The sequence below is a fragment of the Topomyia yanbarensis genome, chromosome 1 (assembly GCF_030247195.1).
Source record: "Topomyia yanbarensis strain Yona2022 chromosome 1, ASM3024719v1, whole genome shotgun sequence".
Lineage (NCBI taxonomy): Eukaryota > Metazoa > Arthropoda > Insecta > Diptera > Culicidae > Topomyia > Topomyia yanbarensis.
Genome location: NC_080670.1, coordinates 164,448,828 through 164,464,300, shown reverse-complemented (window position 1 = coordinate 164,464,300; position 15,473 = coordinate 164,448,828). Strand labels below are relative to the sequence as shown.

Below are 15,473 nucleotides of genomic sequence, written 5' to 3'. Positions count from 1 at the left end.
AAACGAACTGCTGCATGCTGATGCTGCAAACGAACTGATCGTGATCAACAGCATGCTGAGTTTTTATTCCTGACTACAGCACAATGTAAGCTCGTCCTTTTTTATGTTGTCCTCAATATGTGTTTTTCGTAGCTCCACCCCTTCGTTGGTCGACCACATATTTTTGATAAAGAACAAAATTGAAATTGTGTTTTCAATACGGAGGTTATCGAACACTCAGGGTAAAAAGAGTAATGTAATACGGTACCTTGGTAAAATGTTTGAGAATTGAAACCTTTTTTGAATGCGCCTAGTAAACACGAAACTGTAAACAAACAAACAAATGATAACTTTTTCTTTTGTGAAATACGTGAAATCGACGATATTGTTCACAAGTAGCTCACTTGCCATCGAACGCTCTTGGCAAGCTACTTTCGGATGCTTGTAATAACAAAACTTCAATTCGATTCTTTGTTGATAAATGGCCCGTACCAAACAAACCGCTCGTAAGTCCACCAGAGGAAAGCCTCCCCGCAAGCAGTAAGCAATGAAGGTCGTGTAAAAGTACCCCAGTCACGGTTGGCGTTAGGAAGCCTCATCACTACTGAACAGAAACTGTCGCCCTGCGAGAAATTCACAGCTATCAGTAATCGAGCAGGCCTAAATTGTGACCCAAAATAAACCACAAACCAACAAGTTTTATTTCAGGACCAGCCAATTATATTCCAGTAAGATATAAATGAAATTTTCGTTTTCCATTGCCTTACAACCTCTTTCCTCCCGGCTTGAATTACTATCAATCTTGATGATGCTGTGCGGCGGGGCACAGGCAGTTTCCATTATAGTGGAAAATTTAGGCCTGCGCGTTTTTCCCAAAAGTTTTTTAGCTGTGCTGTTTTCAAGGAAGTTGTAGTTGAATTCAAAATAAAATAGTTTATTTCTATTGTCAGAGGTGAACCTTCCAACGAAAACTAGTCTGGCTCGCTTAGAATCGAATTGTATGGACCAACCATTGCTTTCACAAAATCCGTTATTTTCAGTAATTGTACATTCTACAGAATTAGTCACAACTATTTCCAATCAGCGCAAAAATCGAAGGTTTTCATTCAATACAACAGCAGATTTTCACGTTTGAAAAAACAGGCAGCATTCTGGCCGAAAATTTTGAATCGGAGCACCTATATCGAAACGTTAGAAAACGTTCGATTTGTGTAAATTGAATCATCACACTAAACTGTCTATAAATCACAAATAACTTTTGATTTTGTGCCATTCTCGTGAAAGCGACGGTATTGTTCACAAGTGGCTCACTTACCATCCAACGCTCTTGACAAGCTGATGCTTGTAATAACAAAACTTCAATTTCATTCTTTGTCGATAAATTGATGGCCTTGAAAAGGGCCTTTTGTTTGGGCAGTGTTCGAAATTTACTTGGTGCTGGTGTATATGGTAACAGTTTTGGTTTCATCGAAGACGGCGTGCTTGGCCAACTCTTCTGACAGCAGCAAACGGACGGCGGTTTGAATTTTGCGGGCGATGCTGCAAACGAACTGCTGTATGCTGATGCTGGAAACGAACTGAGCGTGAGCAACAGCATGCTGAGTTTTTATACCTGACTACAGCACAATGTAAGCTCGTCCTTTTTTGTGTTGTCCTCAATATGTGTTCTTCGTAGCTCCACACCTTTGTTGGCCGACCACATATTTTTGATAAAGAACAAAATTGAAATTGTGTTTCCACTACGGAGATTATCGAACACTCAGGGTAAAGAGAGTAATGTAATACGGCACCTTGGTAAAATGTTTGAGAATTGAAACCTTTTTTGAATGCGTCTAGTAAAAATGTTTTCCACTTCACACCAGTTTGTTTCTGACCATATTTGCAATTTGCGTACTGAAATAAATCATAATTTAGGGTTTAACATAAATTGCTCTCCAGGGAGAAACAGTCCATGAAACAGAAAATGCAAACTTATTCTTTGAAATGATTTTGGTGGCCCTGAAAAGGGCCTTTTTTATAATGATACAAGTGAGTTCTACCTTTTCAACTTCCAAATCCATACAAAGTGCGTCCCTGCCGCTTCAGAGTATAGACGACATTCATTGCCGTTTTGCGCTTGGCGTGTTCAGTGTAGGTCACGGCATCTCGGATGACATTTTCTTGCACACCATCATCATTCGTAGATTAAATCGAAGATGCATTTTACACCACCACGACGAGCCAGACGCCGAATGGCGGATTTGGTGATTCCCTGCATTTTATCACGAAGAACCTTGCGATGACGCTTGGTACGGGAACGCAAACATGATACCGCTCATTGTACCGTCCGGACGAGCATGTTGCTCGTGTGGTAAGCGAGCACCCACTGATACAAAACAAGCTCGCGTGACCTGTATATATAACATTCCCGTATGTAATGAAACGCTTACATGCTCCTTTTTGACGGCTCTGCGTGGGATATGCTGGCAAATTGCGCATTTTCCTCGCTGTTTTCTGAAAATCCTTGTTTTGGTTTACTTATAGTAGTCGCAGTAATTCCGAAATTTAATACGAAATACGTGCACAAATTTCCGATCAGATAGTGCAAAAATATTGCGATTTCGTCCAGTAGAACGGAAAATATTCGCATTTCAAATCTGGGAAAATTTCTCAACTGAAATTTTTGAAACGGGACCCCATATTGAAACGTTAGAAGTATTCTACTTCAAAATCCGGCAAGGCACAGAAGAGCATTGTGAAGGGTGACAAAAAGAAGCGTAAGCAACGCCGGAAGGAAAGTTACGCCATTTACATCTACAAGGTGTTGAAACAAGTCCACCCGGACACCGGTGTCTCATCCAAGGCCATGAGCATCATGAACAGCTTTGTTAACGACATTTTCGAACGCATTGCTAACGAGGCTTCTCGTCTGGCACATTACAACAAACGCTCGACGATCACTTCCCGCGAGGTTCAAACCGCCGTCCGTTTGTTGCTGCCGGGAGAATTGGCCAAACATGCTGTCTCGGAAGGCACCAAAGCCGTCACCAAGTATACCAGCTCCAAGTAAATTCTTCTGACCATTGCGCTAAAAACCCGGCCCTTTTCAGGGCCATCAGAACATTAACGAAGAATTGAAATAAATTTTCTACGTCATGAAGTTCCATAAAAAAAATTAGGTCTTTGTTTAAGATTACTAGGCATTTTTATTTATTAGGTCAATTTTCACTATTATGGAGGACCATGGATGATTTCTCCATTCCTATGAATCAATATAAATAATAAGGGACGTAAAAGTTGTGAAATACTCGTGCTTGCATGAAACAGAAATGCAAACCGGAATCCCTAATTTTAACCATACCCTTTGAGTCAGTACTTTGAGCAAAGATGGCGGACGCTGTTCTAACAATAGCTTCATATCGATGGGATACCAATGGGAATTCGATAACTTCCTATCTGATGTATTGTTGGGAGTGTGATTAAAATAAATTAAATTGATCTTCATCGGAGTAATGTTGAAATTTTCCGTGCTTTTTTTTATTCTATGCGAGGCTATGCAGGTAATTTTGTTTCGGGCAAAGGGTCATGTAAATACCAATCCTTCCACAGATAGGTTAAAGAGGATTATCAGCGCCATAGCTTTGTGCTATCTTGGATTTGTCTACCAGCCTAATTTGCCAACATAAAATTCGGAAGCGTCAGAAATTTTCATGTTGGAAATTACCAGCAGCTTACAAGCGGTTACATTCTGCTGGTAGCATGCTTGTTGCCAGTATGCTGTCAGCAGATAAGAACCATAACCAATACAGATAGGATGCCAATAAAAATGAGGTGCGAATGAAATTAACTCCCTACCTACAATATTGGGTAGAGTATTCACCCAAAGAAATCAAAACTTTTACTTCAAATGTTGGAGAATAGTAAATGAAGGTACATTTTCAAAAACTATGCTAATACCAATACTTCCCCAGGTAGGAAAGCCGGATGTATTAGCGTCAACTTCCCTACCTGTGCATGTGGTAATATAGAACCCGTGGTGTCGAAATTGTTCCTTTCCGACATGACGCTTAGGAGCACACACTTTCGTAATTCTGACTGATTTCTAAATTTTAGAATGATGCCCAACATCAAATCATAGAGCTTCGAGTTGTTCACATGAAAAAACACTAAATTCTTGAACAATTAGCCCCGTTTAAACACTAACGCCACTTACCAGCACATCCCAAAATAATTCTTTAATTACTGCCGGTCATTTTGAAATCTCTGTGATCAACCGTCAATCCATTTAAACTCTATAGCGTATCTGCCAGCGAATTCACATTTGAATGGATAATTTTCAGATTGTTCGATATGGAAGACCGATTTCTGTTTTCAAGTAGGATAGATTCAATACTAAATCAAACTAAATCATAGAAAATTCAAATTCGAACTCTTAGACAATGAACTTGGTGGCCCTGAAAAGGGCCTTTGGTATTATTGATAATGAGATCCAATGAAAGCTGATAACCTTAAGCACGTTCGCCACGGATACGACGAGCCAGTTGAATGTCTTTTGGCATGATGGTGACTCGCTTGGCATGGATCGCGCACAGATTAGTGTCTTCGAACAAGCCAACCAGATACGCTTCACTGGCTTCCTGCAGGGCCATAACAGCAGAACTCTGGAAACGCAAGTCGGTCTTAAAATCTTGAGCGATTTCACGAACCAGACGCTGGAATGGGAGCTTGCGGATCAAAAGTTCAGTCGACTTCTGGTAACGACGGATCTCACGAAGAGCGACTGTTCCCGGACGATAACGATGAGGCTTCTTTACTCCACCAGTAGCCGGAGCACTTTTACGAGCAGCCTTCGTTGCCAGCTGCTTGCGAGGAGCCTTTCCTCCAGTTGATTTACGAGCAGTCTGCTTGGTACGAGCCATTGCTTTTTGTTGGTTGAGGTCTTCTAGGTAACTGAACGCGATGAAGATAGAACACAGAATGAAGCACTCAGGCAGCCATTACTCCTCTTTATACCCGGTTGCTCCGCATGGAACAGCCAATCAGCAAAGAGGAATGGAAAAACATACCCTCTCGTCGACTATATAAAGGACACATGTAACGGCGAAAGGCATAAGTTTCACTTCAACGGTCTTGATTGAAAGTAGCATCAATAGGCAGAAAAAATGACTGGACGCGGTAAAGGAGGAAAGGGACTTGGAAAAGGAGGCGCCAAGCGTCATCGCAAGGTTCTTCGTGATAACATCCAGGGAATCACCAAGCCCGCCATTCGCCGCCTGGCTCGTCGTGGTGGTGTAAAACGTATCTCCGGTCTGATCTACGAGGAGACACGAGGAGTGCTGAAGGTGTTCTTGGAAAATGTCATCCGAGATGCCGTGACCTACACTGAACACGCCAAGCGCAAGACCGTCACCGCAATGGATGTCGTCTATGCACTGAAGCGACAGGGACGCACTTTGTACGGTTTTGGAGGTTAAATAGCGAGAACTCATTTCGATCAATATGCAAAAGGCCCTTTTCAGGGCCACCAAAATCTTATCGAAGAATTAGTTGGCATTTTCTATTTCATGAACTTTTTTCCCTGGGAGGTAAATTTATTTATTCTCCTAAGTGGAGTAAAATTTGGGTAAAAACTAATTTTCCACTATTAAGGGGAAAATTGTTTAAAATCTCACTTACGCGTTAATGGCACCAAACATATAACTAAATTGGTTATGGAATTTGCGTTTCGACTTTGTCTCATCAGAATACGACACTAACTTAGTAACAGCACATAACGCGCAAATGTGGTTTAACACAATTTTCTCCTTAATGAAGAAAAACAGAAATATAGCATAGTATCTTTATTATCTTGCATTAACTTACTAAGTACGCATCTTGCATTAACTTACTAAGTACGACCAATTATTACAATTTCACTAGTTCTCAGCTTAAAAATGAACTTCTTTTTCTTGTGGGGCATCATGCTTCACTAGGGGTTTGCTTAGGAAAATAATTAGTGTCGCCATTTCTGGAGCTAGCGTCAATCAGAAGCGCCTTCTTATCAGTAGCCAAACAGATCGACTGGTTCGTATTCTAGACACTAAATTCAAAAATCACACTTAACTTATTCGTACGTCAGAACGGCTGATCTACATAACTTTTTGAACACACGGTAGTGCAGGAGTTCTGATTGTAGAAGACAACATCTAAACTTGTGTTTACTAGCTATCAAGCCAGTATTGCATGGCAATATGTTGGTTTATCAAGCGAGCAATTAAACTCAAATTTGTGCTTGCAGGGGCGTATTTTGTTATGTTTTGATGTAACCGGTTCAAGGCGTTACCTTTGAAGACGTAGGTTCCATTAGAATACGTAAAATTCATATTTTAACATTGTTGCAAAATATCTAGTAAGTTTTGAATATTACAATCAAAATCCAACCTTTACCTACTAATCGACTATGGACGTGACTTACGTCACAAACTACTTCTGTCAACTAGCAATGAATGGGATATATACGTCAACTTGGGTCTTTGTTCTGGTGACGGAAGGAACTATTTAGATTACGAGTTTCATGCATAAGATTACATAATCAATGTGAAGAATAAAGTGTTAAGCATTGAGTTATTATTTTTGCTAAATGGGGGAAGTGAAACATTTTAACAAATACATTTAACAAACAAAGTACGGAATAGAAAAATCTTTAAAGCTTTGCAAAGAAATATTAAAAATGAGGTTAACAGCGATAATATGAAAATGTAAATTAGGAAGGAAGCATTGTTGAAGCATTCGTTATTCGATGGAAAAATATCTATCAAATTCTTTGGAGAGGTATTTGGTAGTCCTGAAAAGGACTCTTTTTTGAGATTATGTTGAGCCAATAAAAGCAATATTCGGTATCAACTGAATTAACTTCTTGGCGGCGGCTTTTTTTGGAGCAGCTTTCTTGGCTGGTGCTGCCTTCTTTGGCTTCGGGGTTTTCGGCTTGTTTGCAACGGCTTTCGTTGGCTTGGTGGCTTTCTGTTTGGGAGCAGCTGCCTTCTTGGCGGCCTTTGCAGGGGCTGCCTTGGCTTTCTTCGCCACAGATTTCTTAGCGGCAGCAGCTTTCGGCTTCTTAGCCTTCTTCTCGCCAGCTGGTTTCTTGGCAGCCGCCTTTTTCTCTCCAGCAGCCTTCTTGGGCTTCTTGGCGGCAGCAGCCTTCTTCGGCTTTTTCTCACCAGCAGGTTTCTTAGCGTCGGCCTTAACCTTGAACGATCCGGAAGCGCCAGTACCCTTAGTCTGAGCAAGCTTTCCCTTCTCAACGCCCGATTTCAAGGCCTTTTTGATAAATGGAGCCAACTTGGCGACGTCACACTTATAGTTGGCGGCGATGTATTTCTTGATGGCCTGCAGCGAAGAACCGTTGCGTTCCTTCAGGGTCTTGATGGCAGCCAGAACCATATCATTCACTGGTGGATGGGTCGAGGGCTTTTTCGGTTTAGCAGGGGCACTTTTGGCAGCCTTCGCCTTCTTCGGAGCCTTGGCCGGAGAAGCGGTAGCAGGGGCGGCAGCAGCAACTTCGGTAGCGGTTTCAGCCATTTTAAATCACTTTATTTCTCTTAGAAAGTATACGAAGTGTGGGGGAAATATACGAATGAAGTGAAAACTGTTGGCTTGTTGGTGCTCGGATATGTCGACCGTGTTAGGGAACGTTTCGGAATGGCGGTTGAAAATTTCTCTTCGGCTGGTGTAGACAATTTTTTTAGACTATTCTTTTAAACTAGTATTATTGGAATCGTGAATAGTTCAAATTCTCCAAGAACTCAATTTCTTTTTGATCCAATATTTGTGCTTTCAAAATATTAACACAGAAGAATTCACATCGAAATATATGTGAGGAAAATTCCAATTTATTATGCACTATTCACGACTTTTCGAAACTGATTTGCGTAAAATAGTCAAATATTGACATTTAAACAGTTAATATACCTTGGAAATACCATTTATTGGAACGACAAATGTTTTCTTTTTCTATTAGTATCAAATATGTATATATGTTTTGGATAACAAACCGAGATTATTCAACCAAAATTCTCTCCTTTTATGTGGCAAAATACTTGCTTCGGAACAAAGGTTTAATTTTAGTCTTTGCATGATTTTAATGTTAAATATTATTGAAAACTTTAGTTAATGGCAAATCCACAAATCAATTATTTTGCTAAATTGAAATTGGACATACTAAATCAAACTTTAGTGTTAATATGGAGTCTTTGAAATGTAAATCTTGGGTGATTCACTAGTTGTTTTGTACAGCATATATGAAGCATTATGAGATAACATGTTCTGATAAATGAAAAAGTTCTGTCTGGTCAGCAAGAAAAGTGGCTAGTGTAGCTTAACTCAGTGATTTGAATGTTCCCACTATCCGGAAAAGGCTGCTTCAACAAAAAGCCTGCCCGATTCAATGACGTTTCCACTTGGATCCCATGTTCCGAAATGACAACTAAAATTCGCCCGCTCCGAACGGACTCGCGGTCATAGCTTTTTTCTCCGCTATTATGTAGTTGCCGGTTGGAATATTTTTACGTTTTATTTTAAAAGTAGTTTATTTATACATAGGTCAGCATCCTATTTTTATCTATGCAGCGCAAATGCGTTAGTTGTGGGTTTGCTACTTGGAGCAGATCACTCATGATGCATTTTAAAAAATCAGCGAAATTAAATGCATTTCTTTCCATTAAAAGAGAAATTCATAATATATTTTGTGCTGCTTGTAATGTATTTTGCATTGCGTGTATGACGTCAAAACCCTACAAAAAACTTGCCCTACATTCAGCAAAACGTCGAACAAAGTGGATCAGCGTAGGACGTTTGTTGAACAAAATTTTCTGTGAGGGAAAGCAAAGTTGATGCAAAAATGGAAATAAAATGCATTTTTTTTAAGTTGATTCAAATTTGTTTTACATTCTCAGATTGATCTGCCCCCAGGTTCGCTAGTTGGGCTGTTCGTTAGGTGGGTGTTCGCTAGTTGGGGCATGCCCCAACTAAAAGGCACTCTTATGTCAAAACTGATAGTAACTGATTGACGTTTGAAAATCATCGATTTCGAGGGGCTTATTGGTTGATTTCTGTGGCGATCTAGAAAATAAGCATACTTTGAAATTCATTGGAACTTAATTTTTTGAATTCGTATTCCGGATTGTTTTTAGTGAAATAAATGTGTTAGATCAGCGGTTCTCAACCTTTTTGTACCTCGGACCCCTTAGAAATCACCTTCGGTACCTGCGGACCCCCACGGATAAACATCGATTGTAACATGTTAATTCCAGTTTGTTAGGACACAAGACTTGAAATTTCAATCTGCACTCGGAAAATGTATTTTTCTTCGCGGACCCCCAGCAACGACTTCACGGCCCAGGTTGAGAATCAGAGAGTGTTAGATGTTCCATTCAGCATCAACTAGTTTGTGTCGCAGAGAGGTTAGTTTGTTAACTTTTGAAGGTCATCTCTGATGTATTCAATCACATTATATAATGATTTTTTAGCTAGTGGCAACCAGGGTTGTTAATGCGATGAATTCAACGTTATCGTTTCAACGCGATATCGTTGAATCGATAATTTTTCCGTTGAATTCAATCGCGTTGATTTTGGCGTTAATTTCATCGTTCATCGTCAACGCACTTCGATGAATGTAACAACGTTACCGGAAATTTTCGTTATTTCTGTTTTGAACACTTATAGAATGGTGGTGCCTGTACTATCTAAAACATGTATATTTATGGTATATTTGTTTAAATTACAGTACATGGAGGAAAAATTGTAAACATAATGGAATAAGCCAAGCTAACCGAATTTGGTATCCAATCTTTAAGCATGGTTTTGGCGTTAGATTAATAACTCCAATGATAACCAGGGTGCAATAAATTCTGAATTCGAGTGACTTATGTTCATACCATGCTTGCACTTTATCGGCTTTTTCCAACGGCAATCCATTTCCTGTTTTCTGTGAAGGAATTCATCAAAAAAAAAAATTATGGCAAAAAGAACACTAATGACATACTTTGTAACAAAAATCAGCTTTTAACTTGAAGGAAACAGTCAACTTTCGTGTACCGTAAGCTATTTCTGTTTGTTTTTTTTATTGAAATCAAACAAACAATCAGCGTTTCCCTCGGTTAATTTTTGCCAGCTGTCAGTTGCCCAAATTAACGCATACGATTCGCTAGTTGGGGCGCAGTCGTGACCCAACTAACGAATTTGCGCTGTTAAGTTTTGCTTCCCGAACAAAACAATAAACTGAAACTAACCCAGTCACCAAATTTTCTGGCAGAGACCGTTCTGCTAAATTTTAGTCAGTCTTTGTTTGGCAGCCCTGTCAGATTTCTGTGCGCATCCTGTCGGGTTAGTTGAACTAGGGCGAACTCGGTTTCGCTCGCGTTTTCTGGCAAATTTTGACAGGAACCGAGCAAAACCCTGACATAACTCGGAAATAAACCGTGCAAAGATCCTGGCAATTCCTAGCTGGTAGAATCGAGCAAAACATCTGACAAATATGTGGCAGGAAGCGTACAGAAATCCTGGCCATACATTCCTCGTTGGATTTTGGCTAAAACTGAGTAGCATCGGTTAGTTTAACCGCTTCTGTCAGAAACGGTTGTTGCATTTGTGCGAATTCTTTGCCAGAATTCTCGCACAAATTGCGCAAAATACTGGCAGAAACTCTGCCAGAATCAATTTCGCTTTGCTCAACTTTTGCTAACTTTCTGCTTTCCACGGTGACTGGGAAGAAGAAAAGAAGAACCGGTTCACTGGCGGTTGTGTTCACTCTGGCTGCCAGAGTATAGCAGCCCAGTAAAGTTCAGCTGGAAATGAACTGGAATTCCGGCTGGTTCCAGTTAGCATTCCGGCTCCAGTGATACAACCGATTCTAACTAGAATCGGTTGTGCCACTTGAGTCGGATACGAACTGGAACCCGCCAGAATTCCAGTTCGTTTCCGGCTCAGCTGAACTGGGAGATGGCTGTCAGCCATTTCTCCCTCAAACCCGGGGGGGGGGGGGTATCTTGGTACAATCTTGGTCTGGCAGCCATACACCAGAATGTCTGCCAGCCATTTCTCGCTCGCTGGCAGCCGGGAGGCAGTCATCGTTGAGCGGGACTTAATAGATACCCACTGAGAAGCCCAAAAATTGTATAAAATTCGTCCAACGATGGACGTTTGTTAAATGGTTTGTTAGACGTCGTCCAACGTTGGTCCAACGATCGTCATTCATTGGACGATATGAAACCAACTGTTCTTAGAGGGATGGCTGGCAACCGTTTACTATACCTCTGGTAGCCCGAGTGATCACAATCGTTAATAAATTGGTTCGTGCTTTTTTTTTTCTTTCTTTGGATATTTGTTTTGATTGTTAAATTTCGGATTTCAAATTCATTTATTTGTACAAATTTTTATTCTTGTTTACTGCATCCCAAGTCTACACGGTAAAAAAATTCTCACGTTGATGTAAAGTGATTTACTGTTGAATTCGCACTACATGTCAAACATAACAATGCGATGTGCTAATCCTTTAGAATAGATCATATCAAAGCACAACGAAATCAAACTTCAATTTAGAATGCTTTGCATGCTGCTGCTGGTGAATAATTCCTAAAAGCCTATACGTTTTTCATAAGATCTGTCTATGTATTTCGTTCGATTCCTTTGCCTGAAAATAAATAATTGCATAAAAGATTTGACTACAACAAATCCTGTATAATACTTACGCTCTAGAATACTCTGGTAATGCCACAAATTATCTACTTTTAGCTTGTTTCTCATAGACGTTAGCGTACTTGCGCTTTGACATTTAAAACAAAAGCGGAACCATTTAAATTCAATAGATTTATACTGTAGTGCGAATTCAACAAATATACATTTCAATTTAAAGGTGGTTTCCATTGAATAGTTCTTAAAGATCAGATCACTTTGGTACTAGTTATGAATCATTAGAAAATCAACACCAAATCACTTCAATTGCTAGTGATGGAAGATGATCTGATTCAAGTGCAAAATCATTTGGATGTGACGTGTCCATTTTTTACCGTGCAGAATCCAGTACGTTCAGTTGAACAGGCACAGCCCCATAGAAAATCCTTCCGATTTTCCCATCGACTAAATTGGCTTGCGTCGGCACAATCGGCCGACTATGCCACCAATTAATCGGTCGGTTGTTGCACCAACTCTTATGGGAGTTAAACATGGGCGTCTGCCGACGCGACAACAGATTAAATATAACCGACGAAATCTGTTAAAAGCAGCCTATTTCGACCAATTAAATCGGTTGATTAGTCGGTTGTTTAAAACTAGAACCAGATTTACAAAGATTAAATCTGGCAATTAATATGTTGACGAAAATTGTTCATCGACGAATCCCAACTTAGTTGCTTAATTAATCGGTCGACCTCAAAGCACCCGATTTCATCGGTCGACTGGAAAATATATCAACTGTCAAATTTTCTATGGGGAGTTCCTAATAATCACATTATAAATTTAACAGGGGTTGGTTTTCTGTTGCTTGTGCAATAAGGTTTTGATGTCTTTTAGTGATATTCTCTCAGTTTCGCCATAGTAGTAATGTTTCTTATATTCGCTCGCTTATCATTGTCGCGGACATTGAACCAGGTAAATCCTATTTCCATTACAGGTTATTATTCAAAGCATATGCGTCAGTATTTACTTGATTGGATGTACCATGTTGCTGTTGATCATTGCTAAATCCTGAACTATTTTGCCCCGGTAGAACAACATCCCAAACAGGGCAAAGCTCATCCAATCCAATCATATGACACATCAGCAAGTGGACGATTTTAATTGCAATGATTCCTCCGGTAAGTCGCTGGGCAGCGCTGAGAATGCTGGGCTTTCTAAAACCTGGCAGAGGATTAAACGTGTACAAAACAGTTCCCTATTGATACCAACACAGCTACCAGTACAGGCACAGATGCAAAAGAGGAGATGTTTAGATACAGAACTATTATTCAAAGGCTGCAATGAACACCAAGGTGATGAAATTTTAACTGTACATTATAATCTAATAAGACTAATTTTTTCCAGGATCACTTGTCGAAACGACACCATTAGATTTGTCTCATCGTTCAGCCGAGCATCTGAACGTATTGGGTGAGATGTTTTGCCCTCCTAAAATGTTCCAGAAAGCTAAATCAAAACCAAGATCGAAGCAACGTCCACCCCCGATCGCAACTAGTGTTGTTTATGATGAGTACCTGGAAAAAGGAAAGAAATACAACTGAACGGCAAATCAAGAGAAAACTGCAATCCGACCAAAAGGCTCAGCTGAAATCTAAGCGCATAAAACTGAAGAAAAGGTATGATAAGCATCAATTTTGCAAAAAAAATCTGTGTTTTAACTCAAATTCCATTGTTTACACCAGCGTTTAGTTCATTTTATGGTACACGGTATTAGGAATTATTTTGCGCGTTTTTCGAAATTATCCCTCTGAGGTTCGCAGTATTAGGCGTATTGATGTGTCGTTTGTCAAGGATTTTTTCCAAAGGTTTATAGCAATGAGCACTATAACTTATTTTTAGTATCAAATATGATTAATTTGAAGGGAGCTAACGCGATCGTCCCAACCATTTATCGAAATTTTGAATTTTTAGACTCACTTTGTACTTGAAACGTTTTTAACCTCAAGGTATTAGGGTATGACACGATAGTTGCTGCATTTTAAGGCAGAGGATGTAAGTCGTGGTGGCACTGGAATTTACCACTGAAATTCTACTTGTATCTCCTTTCAACGGCAAAATGTACACATCAAGTTTGATTCACCGATTTCAGTAAAATGTTTTTGACAATTTGAATAGTATGCCGTTCGGTAAGCAATTCAGCGAAACAATTTATTACCGAGCTCATACAAAAAAGATATTGTTATTATTTCGTTTCGTATCAATTTTCTGCTCACGAAACTCACAAAAGGATCCCCGAGAAAAGGCAGGGCAGTAGTCCGGTTCTAAGATAGTGCCGCATTCTGATGAGACGAAGACGAAACGCAAATTCTACAACTAATTTAGCTAAATGTGTCTACCCAAATTTTTCTCTTTAATAGAAATTTATCAAAGTGCACAAAGGGACTTGGAAATAGCAGACATAGTTATACATCTAGTTTGGGATTTTTTGGTCTGACGGCGTTGTCCTATAGTTCGTGCCTGTCGTTGTCACCCCCCGATGATAAACTTTGCGTTGCTTGGTGCGATGATAGTCACGTTCTTGAATTGAGTCACCTTCCCGTTACTGAAGTAGCATTGGCGAGGACTGTAGGCTGCCTTATATTACCAGTTGGCGAAATAGTCAATACATTAGCTATCGAGGCAAATATACTACGCTGGATTGCTCGTCGCAAGTTTATTCATTTAATCATTTTTGATGTGAAAGCAGAGGAAACTCTAGTTTGATTCTTTAGTAGAATTGCTGGCCCTGAAAAGGGCCGATGGTTTTGATGCAGCGATTAGATAAATTTACTTGGAGCTAGTATACTTAGTGACAGCCTTGGTGCCTTCCGAGACAGCGTGTTTGGCCAACTCTCCCGGTAGCAGAAGACGAACAGCAGTCTGTATCTCGCGGGAAGTGATCGTAGAGCGCTTGTTGTAATGAGCAAGACGAGAAGCTTCGGATGCAATGCGTTCGAAGATGTCGTTAACGAAGCTGTTCATGATGCTCATGGCCTTCGAGGAAACTCCGGTGTCTGGGTGAACTTGCTTCAACACTTTGTAGATGTAGATAGCATAGCTCTCCTTCCGCCGTTGCTTGCGTTTTTTCTTGTCTCCCTTCACAATGGCCTTCGTTGCCTTGCCGGCTTTTTTGACTGCTTTTCCACTTGCTTTCGGTGCCATTTCGACAATAGTGTTATGCTTTCTGGTGCTTGAAAGAAACTAATGCTGAAGCCATGTATGCTAGCCATTTTATACTCGCATCGGAGGCATCGGATGTCCATCCCCTTTTTTATGTTTGTCAAATATTACTCTGTCAGCCCTGCCCTTGTGCTGAATAATGCACATTGAAACGGGTATATAATGAGGGTCCATATAGGTACCTGGCATCAGTTGAAAGATACTACTCTATTCGAAAACATAACACATCATGTCTGGACGCGGCAAAGGAGGCAAAGTTAAGGGAAAGGCAAAGTCCCGCTCAAATCGCGCCGGTCTTCAATTTCCCGTTGGTCGAATCCACCGTCTGCTGAGAAAGGGAAATTACGCCGAACGTGTCGGTGCTGGAGCACCCGTCTATTTGGCAGCTGTGATGGAATATCTCGCTGCAGAAGTGTTGGAACTGGCAGGAAATGCTGCTCGTGACAACAAGAAGACCAGAATCATCCCGCGTCATCTGCAGCTGGCCATTCGCAACGATGAGGAGTTGAACAAACTACTCTCAGGAGTCACCATTGCTCAGGGTGGTGTTCTGCCAAACATCCAAGCCGTACTACTGCCCAAGAAGACCGAAAAGAAGGCCTAAATCGAAAGCTGAACCAACCCTTGTACAAAACGTCCTTTTCAGG

At 40.5% G+C, this 15,473-nt stretch overlaps 4 protein-coding genes across 4 annotated transcripts; 1 reads left to right on the top strand and 3 right to left on the bottom strand.

Annotated features, from left to right (window-relative positions):
• Positions 1 to 4,403: 4,403 nt before the first annotated feature.
• On the bottom strand, positions 4,404 to 4,918 carry LOC131679950 (histone H3). Its single transcript, XM_058960697.1, has one exon. The coding sequence runs from the start codon at positions 4,875 to 4,877 to the stop codon at positions 4,467 to 4,469; it is 411 nt and encodes a 136-aa protein (XP_058816680.1). The 5' UTR covers positions 4,878 to 4,918; the 3' UTR covers positions 4,404 to 4,466.
• Positions 4,919 to 6,804: 1,886 nt separating this feature from the next.
• LOC131676070 (histone H1B-like) lies at positions 6,805 to 7,546 on the bottom strand. The gene has a single exon (XM_058955196.1). The coding sequence runs from the start codon at positions 7,513 to 7,515 to the stop codon at positions 6,805 to 6,807; it is 711 nt and encodes a 236-aa protein (XP_058811179.1). The 5' UTR covers positions 7,516 to 7,546.
• Positions 7,547 to 14,427: 6,881 nt separating this feature from the next.
• LOC131680002 (histone H2B-like) lies at positions 14,428 to 14,826 on the bottom strand. The gene has a single exon (XM_058960741.1). It carries the CDS (start codon positions 14,806 to 14,808, stop codon positions 14,434 to 14,436), a length of 375 nt encoding a protein of 124 aa, XP_058816724.1. The 5' UTR covers positions 14,809 to 14,826; the 3' UTR covers positions 14,428 to 14,433.
• A 203-nt stretch (positions 14,827 to 15,029) lies between these two features.
• LOC131679979 (histone H2A) lies at positions 15,030 to 15,455 on the top strand. Its single transcript, XM_058960724.1, has one exon. It carries the CDS (start codon positions 15,056 to 15,058, stop codon positions 15,428 to 15,430), a length of 375 nt encoding a protein of 124 aa, XP_058816707.1. The 5' UTR covers positions 15,030 to 15,055; the 3' UTR covers positions 15,431 to 15,455.
• Positions 15,456 to 15,473: the final 18 nt, after the last annotated feature.